At 40.5% G+C, this 11,444-nt stretch overlaps 1 protein-coding gene across 2 annotated transcripts; it reads left to right on the top strand.

Annotated features, from left to right (window-relative positions):
* Nucleotides 1-7: 7 nt before the first annotated feature.
* Nucleotides 8-10,737, top strand: CLN5 (CLN5 lysosomal BMP synthase). 2 transcript variants are annotated; one of them, XM_078070238.1, is made up of 4 exons: nucleotides 8-162; nucleotides 3,146-3,311; nucleotides 4,210-4,435; nucleotides 9,397-10,737. In XM_078070238.1, exons 1-4 carry the CDS (start codon nucleotides 8-10, stop codon nucleotides 9,411-9,413), a joined length of 564 nt encoding a protein of 187 aa, XP_077926364.1. In that variant the 3' UTR covers nucleotides 9,414-10,737. The 2 variants fall into 2 exon arrangements, with proteins under 2 accessions (XP_077926364.1, XP_035963311.1); XM_036107418.2 differs by lacking the exon at nucleotides 9,397-10,737 and adding an exon at nucleotides 7,271-9,333.
* The last annotated feature ends 707 nt before the right edge of the window (nucleotides 10,738-11,444 follow it).

The following is an 11,444-nucleotide window of genomic DNA, read 5'->3' as shown; positions in this document are numbered from 1 at the left end:
CCGTCACATGGCGCAGGCGGGGAGCGCCCACCGTGGGGTCGGTGGGCAGCGGGCCGCGGTCGCGGCTCCGGGGTGCGCGCTTTGGCGCTGGGCCCTGGCGCTGCTGTGGCTGCCGACGGCCGCGGCCGGCCCCTCCCGGCGCCAGTGGCCCGTGCCCTACAAGTGAGTGCGCGCGGCGCGCGGCGGGGCGGGCGCGCGCACGGCTGGGGCTGGCGGGGCGGGGTGCCGGGGCCGAGAGGCGTTCCCCACGCGGTGGGGGACCGGGTGGAGCGCGCCGGAGTCGCCGCTGCCAGCCGCGCGCCGCCCTGGGGCCTCTCTTCCTCTGGGGACACTTGCGCCAGTTTCTAGGTGCCCTAGGCTCAGGACACTCCCTAATCATGGAAGAAACGGGAAGTAATGTCATTTTACTGAGTGAATTTTGGATGCAAGTAACCGACTGTTTGAATAGTTTGAGGAGACTTTGAATATCGCGTTTGTTTATTAACGCCCTGCACGTCGTTATCTTGAGCGCGTACCCATTGGCACAACTGACAGCGTGACCCACTGGTTGGGGTTTTCTGGGACTTTCGGTTTTTATCCCTAAAAGTCATGCGTCCTTAGACTCCCCCGCCCCCTTTGACTCAGGCACCCCGGGAAGGTTGGTGACCTCGTTTGTTCCCTGTTTCCAGTCTGGGTGTAGGATGTGGTCATAAGACCAGGACAGAGACTGCAAACCTGTGAAGCTGATTGGAGCCTCTGACCTAGAAGAGTATTTACACGACCGAAGATGGTGCAGGTGGCTAAACACACGGAAAGAAAACAACGCTGTTAACACCAGGCAGGGCTTCTGAAAACGCACAGCTATTTCGGATGACAAAATAGTGAGTGGGGAGGCAGGTTAACCTAGTGGTCAGGAGAGAGTTCTGGGTTCCAGTCAGATCAGGCACCACCATCACTAGCTGTTCGATATCCGTATCTCTAACCACGTGTCCTGAGTTAGCAGGAACAGTAGCTTTTACCCCGTGTTTGTAGGGGGATTACATCTAGTAAATGCCAGCTATTGTCAAGCCTGGGTATTAGCGTATTCTCCCTGAATGCTTGGCACCACTTCCTTGTTTTGCTTGATATATATGAAAAGAGAAGTTTGGGTTTTCTTGAAAAAATGTTAATACAATGTTCACTCAAAAAAACATAAAAAAGAAGTAAAAAATAAATGTTCAATAAAATGAGGAGATTGTAAATCCAAAACTACTTGATTTAAAATTAGGGAAAGATATGGACTATAACTTCGTGTTTCTATAAAAGTTTCAAGTATTAAGTTGAGTTTAATCTTCTCTACTGAATATAATAAAATTTAACTTTATTAAATTCACACGAATTATGCTTTTGAAATTACCCTTCACCTACAAGAGATTTAGCTGTGGGCAAGTGAAAACTATATATAGTTATGTATTTGTTTCAACCAGATGAGCACCTATAAAACAGGTAAGTATACCTAAATCTTATAAATGGTGTGTGTGTGTGTGGGAGGCTGTTAATATTTTTGGCTAACTTCTTAAAATAGAAATTTTTGTTGATGTGTTAGGGTTGTAAAAGAACAGATCTGTCTAAAACCTTAGAGATCCAGGATTCTTCAGGATAGATGGAGGCAGCGTCTTTTTTTCGTCCGTATCTTCCAGTGCCAAATATGGAAGGTGACCAGGGGTGTCTACTACTACAATCCGCCCCCTAGTCCTATTGCCAAGGCCTTCTGGGTAGCGGGGGGCGGGGGGTGTCTTCTCTTCTTGTTACATGATTACAGTAAACTCCTAACTGACCAATGCCTTAACTTCCTCTCTCTCACTGCCCTCTTCTAACTCATAAAATAAGGTTTGTTTTGCAGCAAATCCAGTCAGACCAGGTCTGCTACTTACAATCCTTGAAGCTCAGTCTGGGGCTCATTCCTTGGCAGTTGTAGAGTCCAGGGGTTGCGGTTCCTGCTGCGTCCGTGCAAAATGACAGCCCCTGCCGCCCTCTCCTGCCCTGAAGCCTGAATTCCTTATTTACAGTCTTATTTACCTACTGTCTTAAAATACTTAATGTTTTCTGTACTCGTGTCCTAACCTTTGGAAGTATTTTAAAAACCTAAGCCAGGTCTTCATCTCTTTCTTTGTCCTCCTCGTCCCCACCCATTCCACATCTGGTAGAAGTGATTTCTCTCCTGTGTGCTCGCAGGACTTTGTATCTTTCTGTAGCACTTACCACACTGCACTTGGTTTACTTGTTTAACGTATTCCCAGCCCCTACCCAAATGTTCTTGAGGAAAGGAACATCATTTTAGTTTTGTTTTCCTCCTCCCTAGTATGGTGTCCTACACATAGTAGAGCTTTAATAAATATTGGCTGAAGGATCATTGGTTAATTTCATTATTTAAAATTGTTCAAAGATCTAATTGGCTTTATTAAACGATTCATGAACTCGGCCACATCTTGTCTAGCAAATAGAGGGGCACTCCTGTTGGTTAATTCTTAAAATAGAAAATATATTCTAAAATAAAAATAAAAATAAAAATATATTCTATTTAATCATAATTATTTTGGAATCATCTTAACATATGGATTGTTTAGGAAATTAAATATCACTTGAAAATACTCCTTTATTCAGTGAATGTTTGTCTACTAAATAAGATCTGATCTGTGAACATTTTAAGATACAGCCCCCATTTTCAAGATTTTCACAATGGGAGCAGGAAACAGAGAAGCATGCATTTATCAAAGTGCTTTTAATGTATAATTTGCTATTAAAGACATCATTGGAGGGCGCCTGGGTGGCTTAGTCGGTTAAGCATCTGCCTTCAGCTCAGGTCATGATGCCAGGGTCCTGGGATGGAGCCCGGCATCCGGCTTCCTGCTCATCAGGGAGTCTGCTTCTCCCTCTCCCTCTGCTGCTGCTTCCCCTGCTTGTGCTCTCTCTGTCAAATAAATAAAATCTTTAAAAAATAAATAAGACATCATTGAAGTTTGTTCACAGGATAACAGATAAAATGTTTAAACACTATGGGCTAAACTTTTGAATGTTTCCTCTGAAAATGTTATTGACAGTGGTACTAAAATCTGGATTCTAAAATGTTCAAGAAGAACCAAATTCCTATTAGAATCTAAGTTAGTGGTTTCTTTTTCTTTATTAGACGCTCTTCCTTCCGTCCAGAACCAGATCCTTATTGTCAAGCTAAATACACATTCTGTCCAACTGGCTCACCTATCCCAGTTATGAAAGGTGATGATGTCATTGAAGTCTTTCGGTTACAAGCCCCAGTATGGGAATTTAAATATGGGAACCTCCTGGGACACTTGGTAAGGCTGCATCTTGATCATATAACTTTGGTTAATTAAATGACTTATTAAGTGAATTTGAGAGAATAATCGCTGTGCAAAGGGCTGATTTGAGATAATGTTTAATTCGTGTTCTTGGCATGTTTAAAATGAGTAGTCAATGGGGCAGCTGGGTGACTCAGCTGGGTAAACATCTGACTCTTGGTTTTGGCTCAGCTCATCATGATCTTGGGGTCATGAGATCCAGCCCCGCCTGGGCTCTGTGCTTGGGGGCAGAGTCTGCTTGAGATTCTCTCCCTCTGCCCCGCACCCCCCTCTTGAGGGCACCTGTGTGCTCGCAAGCTCGTGCGTGCTCTCTCTCAAATAAATAAATAAATAAAATCTTTAAAATGAGTAGTCAAAAAAATATTACCATATTTTATGATCCTGACAGTAACAGATGCGGTTGCTTTAATCCGTTTTGATATTCTGTATCCGTACCCAGCTCCTGGAAAGTAAGAAAGGGAGAAGGCCTGGGGAAGGGGCAAGGTAGGCAGGAAACACTTCACCTCCAGTCCCTGCTGCACACTTCCTAGGTTAGCTCACCATTTGAGCCTCTCATCCCCCTGTGAAGTATATAGACTTCCTGAGACTGGCACGGAGCTTCTTGAACCCATTCTAAACTTAAGGAAATTAAGAGCATGTCCATATAGCAAACATCCTTACTATCTGAGATAGGCAGCAGTCAAAACCAGAGTGGAGGAGGGCCTGGACTTTGAGGAGCCACAGGGTGGACACAGGAATAGCAACATGGAGGAGGAATGGCTGAGCAGTTGCTGTAGTTGATACACAGTCGTGGTGTATTACATTTTCTCCCATTTGGTTCCTGGGCCAGTGGTTCCTTCACAAGTGCTTTTATACTTGTATGATCTTTACACAGAAAATTATGCATGATGCCATTGGATTCAAGAGTACTTTAACTGGCAAGAACTACACAATGGAATGGTATGAACTTTTCCAACTTGGAAACTGTACATTTCCCCATCTCCGACCTGAAATGAATGCCCCTTTCTGGTGTAACCAAGGAGCTGCCTGCTTTTTTGAAGGAATTGATGATAGTCACTGGAGGGAAAACGGGACGTTAGTTCTAGTAGCAACCATATCAGGTAAGTTTCGAAAATATGGCAGTATTTGACAATTGCATCAATATCCAAATGAAAAAAAATTACTTTCATGGAGGTATTTCATTCATGTTCTGCTCTTTAGAGGTCAGTTTACAAAATGTACTTCTGGAAGCAATAACTTTTGACCCAGACTATTGCTCATGCCAAGCATCACCTTTAGATGATGAGTAGTGTATCTCCTCTATTCCATTGTGAAAAATGAAGGAAATGATAAAATGTTTTCTGCAACTAAATTGGACTTTCTAAATAAAATAGTGGAAGAACATCCACAAAACGCCTGATAAAATAACTGATTAAAGGTGCTGTTAACCATATCTGGAAAAAGATTTTCAGTGATGATACCTTGTTTTTATGTCAAGAAGTAATAGCTACCGCTTATGGGTTCTTACTCTGGGCCCAGTAGCGGTTCCAAGTGCTTTATCTATATCATTTATCTATACATCATTTATCATCACAACCCCCCCCCCCCAAAATAGTTACTGTTATTCTCCACCACTACCATTTTACAGATGGGGAAACTGAAGCACAAAGTGCTTAAAGTCACACAGCTAATAAGTAAGTGGGACTCCAGCCTTGGCACTGAAGCCCTATTGACCATTTTCTTAACTACTTCGCTACATTATTTCCCGAAATATTCACAGTCTTATGAATTTGAGGCTCCTCAGGCAATTGAAATATTTTCTAAGATTTTCTGTTCTTTTGGATGTATTGGAAAGTTGCTGAAACACTTGGAATTTTGCTGCATGTGTAGCGTTGTTGGGTAGTGATGAAGAAAGTTCAGAACTTTTACCAGAAACCGGTATGTGACCTTGGGTGACATTTTACTTTATTGACTCATTACCCCACCCTAGAATGGGGATGAGACTGCCATTGCATCCTAGAGGTAGGGAGCTTGCCCATATGATTCATAGAGCTCCGCATTATAATTGTTGTTCTCCAAGAAAGCAGAAATAATCTGGAATGAAAGCCCTGTTTGTGGTAAGAATTCTTCAGTGAACCACAGGACTTGAGGATGTTATCATGCTTTCCACTTGGATAACTCTTTGCACAGCATTTTGGAGCATGTTATCTCACAGTTCAGTGAGGAGAAAACACTCTTCTTCCTTTTATAAGTAAGGAATTGAGGGTCAACCAGGTAGAATGACTTACCAGTCTCTTCAAGTCACAAATCTGGTTGTAGAACCAGGAATACAATGGTGTCTTAAATGTCATCTGGGGATCTTCTAACTGTACACCATGCTGTTACCTGATCTTCCTTCCTACTTTCTAATTGATGTGCCCCAAACCATTCCAACAATATCAAAGTCTTTAACCGTGCTCAGTGTTCATACTCTTCATTCCAGGCCAGTTCACATTTCTCCTTTCTCTGTCCACCTATCTCATTATCTGAAAATTCTTCTTTCTGACATCAGTGTACGATATGAACAAGTGATCATTATTTCATGTAAAATATTTTTTAATATGCTAGTGCCTAAATCTTTCCAGTTACCCATCTGCTTTGTGATTAATCCTGTTCATTGATATTTTCTCATGTTACAGAAGTGTTTTGAAGTATTCTCAATTACAGGAGTGACTTTTTAAAGTTGAAGAACACTAAGAACAGTATCCCCAGTTCTAAGAAAACAGGCTTTATATTATTCCACAACTTTAATTCCATAAAGTTGATCAAAGCAGCCACTCTATTCATTTTATAGGACACAAAGTATTGATTTCATGGACTCAAGTTGGAGCACTTAAGAAAGGTTCACACAAGGTGACAGTGAAATGTTGGGGCCAAGCTCTATTAGGCATTGTAAATGAGGTTGTAACCACACAAAGTATGGTGTTTTGTTAACTTTTGGAGAGATTCCTCTGGTCTGGTACAAGGTGGTAGGAGAGTGTGAGCCGTTCCAGAATCTGTATAGTGCACAAACGTGGCCAAAAACATTTCCAGTTCAGTTGCTTCATTGGAAGAATTTGTATGGTTAGTGGGAAGGTTGTAAGCAGAATCCCACCAGCTGCAAGTATAGAGAGAAAGGGAAATATCAAATACTCAAGAAGGATAGGGTATAGTAAGTACTTTTCTCTTGTAACATGAGTAGGCCAGCCTTCTAGAGTAGCGGCTCCCCTGGCTGCCATTCATACTGTGTGGGCACCGTGCTGTGTGACAGAAAAGCTCTGCATTTCCCCTCCTCCATTCTTAACACGCCTTGGCCCCATTCACTTTCACCTCTTCCCCAGTTCTTTCCTGGTTTTCTCTCTTTAGCCTCTGAATCCAAGATTTGTTGAGTGGGGTAAAGAAAGAGGGCTTCTAGGGCGCCTGGGTGGCTCAGTCGTTAAGCGTCTGCCTTCAGCTCAGGTCATGATCCCAGGGTCCTGGGATCGAGCCCCGCATCGGGCTCCCTGCTCTGTGGGGAGCCTACTTCTCCCTCTCCCACTCCCCCTGCTTGTGTTCCCTCTCTCGCTGTGTCTCTCTCTGTCAAAATATAAATAAAATCTTAAAAAAAAAAAGGGCTTCTGCATGTGTATAATTTTGCTTTTGACTATACCTTAAATGATTATAGAATTGGTATGTAAGACTTTATACACCTGTTGTAGCTAATGTTTACAATTCAGAAATACCTGGTAGCTTGAAAAATAGAATAAAAATTGGCTGAGCTTGGATTCCTATCGTGAGATACAGGTTTGGAACTATTACTATAAATAATAGATAATTAAATAATAATAAAAACTATTATTTATTCATGGCCTTAATCATCAGGTTAGAGCATTTTACATAAAACTAGTATGATTAGCTTTGATGTTCACATAGGTAATTTTTTTTTTTTTTTTAACTAGGAAACACATTTAACAAAATGGCCAAGTGGGTAAAGCGGGACAATGAAACAGGCATTTATTACGAGACATGGACTGTCCAAGCCAGCCCAGAAAGAGGGGCGCAGACATGGTTTGAATCCTACGACTGTTCTAAATTCGTGTTAAGGACATATAAGAAGTTGGCTGAACTTGGAGCAGAGTTCAAGAAGATAGAAACCAACTATACGAGAATATTTCTTTACAGTGGAGAACCTACCTATTTGGGAAATGAAACATCTGTTTTTGGGCCAATAGGAAATAAGAGTCTTGCTTTAGCCATAAAAAAGTTTTATGACCCCTTCAAACCACATTGGTCAACTAAGGAATTTCTCTTCAGTATCTTGCAGATTTTTGATGCAGTGATTATACACAGAGAGTTCTATTTGTTTTATAATTTTGAATATTGGTTTTTACCTATGAAATTCCCTTTTATTAAAATAACTTACGAAGAAATCCCTTTACCAAACAGAAACAAAACACTCTCTGGTTTATAATATTTTAGTTCTACTGCTCTTTTTTCCTTTTATCACCAGCATATGTTTTTCACGGGGTGACTTTACATTTGTGGATTTCTTAGGCCTTCCTACCTTGGAGCAGAAATGCACCTGGGCAGAATTGCCACGTACCATCTCAGGACTATTTTTGGAGAGAAGCTGAAACTTACTGCATTGGTCAAAGTGAGCACATTAGGTGATCTTGGTTTCAAACTCCAGGCCTTTCTTAACATGAATTACAGTTCATATCAGATATATAGGATCTTTGGAGGACCCCATTTTTTTTTTTTAATTGTGGATATGGTGTACCAAGATTTTTTTAATACCCTCAGTGACATTTTCATGATGGGAGGTATTTTTTTCTGGTATAGTAGTTATGCATTTTCATTTAAGTACTTTTTGGTGGTTTAGACGGACTTTACAGCTTTTGAACTTTTGGGACCAGGCCTAGTAGTTTGATTTTGTTCTGTTCACTTAAAGACCAATCTGAACACCATAGCTGCAGCTACTCGTGCTTCTGGATGAGGTAAAAACCGTGTTAAAGAGCACAAGTTTCTAGCTAGCATTTTAGAATTAGCCAGTAACTGGCATTTTGTGATTTAGGCAGCTTAGCATCTCTGAACCTTAGTGTCCTTATGTCTAAGATGATACATCTGTCAGGATTGTTGTAAAGACGGAAGCCATGTATGTTTGTCATAGGAAAGTTACAGTAAATGGTCGCTATAATGATGAGTCAAAGAACAAAGTGCCATCCTCGATCTGGCCTAATGTAGTTTAAATGCTAACCTTTCCTGCGGTTTATAGTAATTCCCTAGACTTTGAGCTGACAGTTGAATGCTTCTGCAATTCTTCAAACACAGGGGACACAGAAGTATGACTGTAGGTGCATCTGGGTGAACAGGCACCCTCAGACTCCTCTACTCTTCTTGTGTGCCTTCCACCCAGTAGAGGTGCCAACTCAGCAGAGGGTACACTTCTCAGACGGGACACGTTTTTGTCAAGGATCTCCAAGCAGCTGTGCTTCCATTTAGGGCCATCAAACAAGGTTTCAAGGTCCTTTAAATGTTTGATGATCAACTGAACACTGTCTATTCATGGAAAAAACACCAGTCAGTAAGATGATGAAGCAGAGACCATCCGTTAAATATGTAAACTATGTTATTCAGTTTCTACTAACATTTGAGTGCCTCTTGAGAGGTTAGTTAGGTTATCATTGAGTTCTCCTACAAAGCCCAAACATAGGTATTATTTACCTGACCCAAATGAGTAAACTGGGGCTTAGGTTAAATGACCTTTCCCTGGCTACCCAGCTAATGGTAACCGAGCCACATTTTGAACCAGTTCTGTTGACTGCATGGCAAACACTATCAAGCGAGGTTTCACCGTTACTCAAAATGTAGTCCTCAGACCAGTGCCCGCACCACAGGTTACCAACACCGTAGGTTACTGGTCAAGTACAGATACGGATAGGAAACATTCAGAAACTTCTTTTAAAGAAATTATTGGAGTAATTTTGTTTCTCTTGAATCTAATAAAAAAAAATTGCTTGTATTTTGTATGTCTTTATTTCATTTGTCTAGGAATTAATTTTTATTGTCTTTTGTAAAACTATAGGCACTACACCAGTCTGAAAATAAAAACCCAGCCCTTCACCAAAGATAACTTGAGAAGCCCTGCATTACTCTACTTACTGCAGCACAAAGGCAAAGTCTTGCTAAAATACATGGGGAGAACTTTGCTTCACTGCCTACCATTTAGCCTATGTACTCATGGTAATAGTGCCTAAACACTCCTAATTAATTTTGCCTCTTTAACCTGCTAGTTATCCTCAGAAGGTCACACACGTGGATCTTTGCGTTATCACCACCTAGTGGCTGAAATGGGGCAGTGCCAACTTTTACTAGATATTTAGGAAAATTGATCTGGAAAACAGAATTCTGGATTTTCTAGAACTGCAATGGGGAAACAAGCAAAAACTCTTGTGCCACATTTGTGTTAACTCTAAAGCACAGAACTTGGTTCTGTAGCAAAGACAAATGAGGACATCTGGATGTGGAACTTGAATTTTTATTGTATTTTTCAGTTCCTAAGAATATTTTAACAAATGAATTCTGTGAAAATAATTGGTAGACTCAGGTGACTATAGCACAGAGCATAAAAATCACATTAGTACTTAAGAATTTATCAAACTTGTCAACTGTACTTGTAAGATGAAGTAGGCCTTTTGGAGTAGAGATGGAATGAACATGCTTTCAAAATGGTAGTTTATGGCCAGGCAGGAATTTGCCAATTAAATTTTGCTGCCCTTTGATCTACTATATAACTTAAATGTGATTTCTATTTTTCTGTTAAGTTATGAATGTATAAAATTTCCTCTATTTCTATGAGAAACCATTTTGTTGAAGTTTGATTTAGGGGCTTTAGAATAAATATATCCTCCCTTACTAATTCTGGCTCAGTATTCAGTAAGTATACCCACAAAGTGTCATCAAATGTATTTTAATAATTACAGGAAAACAGTCAAAAGATTAAAATACATATTTGGAACCCTTGATATTGGCTTCTTTGAAATCAGGGGAAAAAATAAAAGTCTTAAGAAACTTCATCTAGTTTTATAATCTGGTCTGGTGGTACTAAATGAAGTTTTGGGGGATTTCAGTTCCTTTAAGATCTTTTTTTTTTTTTTTTTTAAGAAATTGTTGGTATGTTATACGAAGAACAGTGTTCCAAAACCATATACATGCTTTTCCCTGTTCACAGCCAAGGCAAATGGGCTGGCCGAAGTTTGTTTCCAGCATCTTCCTATTTACCCTTCATTGTCCAAGTAGCTTCCTGTGCTCTCAAATTTGCCTATCTACATTTTCTCTCCCCTACTTAATATATTCTTTTACTGGACTGATTATTCTAAAGATAAGCTCTTGGTTGTCTTTTGGAATAAAGGGCTTTGTGTCTGTTTGTAAGTCCTATATGTCCTTGTGTTTAAAGGATAGCTGGGTGTCAGAAGCAGGTAAAATTCTTCTGGCTGCTTGGTAACAGTAAAATCTCAGATAGACTGAAGCTGGAGTCTACAAAGATTGTTCCCAGTTATGTATGGGGTACAGATTACAGCTTCTTAAAGGACCTAGTTCAGGCCTAAGCCTTCTTCACACCAACCCCACCCCTCCCATTTATCTATTCTAAGCTTTTCTGTAAATATAAAAATTTCTCTGAATGCAGTAAATTGATTTAATCTTTAGTCATGCCTGTTTTTTTTTCCTGATAGTATTGTTAAATAGCCCAGATTACCAAGGGAAATTGAAGTTATTTTCTAGAAGCTGTGAAGACAGGAAATGAAAATCATTTCAATAGTTTAGAAACTATTCTGGTTGGGACACCTGGGTGGTAAAGTCTGTTAAGCGTCATACTCAGGTTGTGATCTCAAGGTCATGAGACCGAGCCCCAGGTCAAGCTGAGTGGGGCTCTGTGCACAGCACAGAGTCTGCTTAAGGCTCTTTCTCCCTGTGCCCCTCCCCTCAGCTCTCTCTCTAAAATAAATAAATCTTAAACACAACAAGCTATTGTGACTGTATGGATTTATAGAAGACATGTCTCTATGAAAAGGCTACCTGGGTTTAAGGACTTTTAAGAATTCTATTTCAAAATAATCTTTTATAATTCTTATT

The sequence above is a fragment of the Halichoerus grypus genome, chromosome 4, assembly GCF_964656455.1.
Source record: "Halichoerus grypus chromosome 4, mHalGry1.hap1.1, whole genome shotgun sequence".
NCBI lineage: Eukaryota > Metazoa > Chordata > Mammalia > Carnivora > Phocidae > Halichoerus > Halichoerus grypus.
The sequence above is the reverse complement of the archived record's forward strand: the minus strand, read 5'-3'. Positions and strand labels throughout refer to the sequence as shown.

Coding starts and splice junctions, on each gene's coding strand:
- CLN5 (XM_036107418.2), top strand. CDS start 8: ATGGCGCAGGCGGGGAGCGCCCACCGTGGGGTCGGTGGGCAGCGGGCC. Junction 163..3,145: donor CAGTGGCCCGTGCCCTACAA/GTGAGTGCGCGC, acceptor TTTCTTTATTAG/ACGCTCTTCCTTCCGTCCAG. Junction 3,312..4,209: donor GGAACCTCCTGGGACACTTG/GTAAGGCTGCAT, acceptor ATCTTTACACAG/AAAATTATGCATGATGCCAT.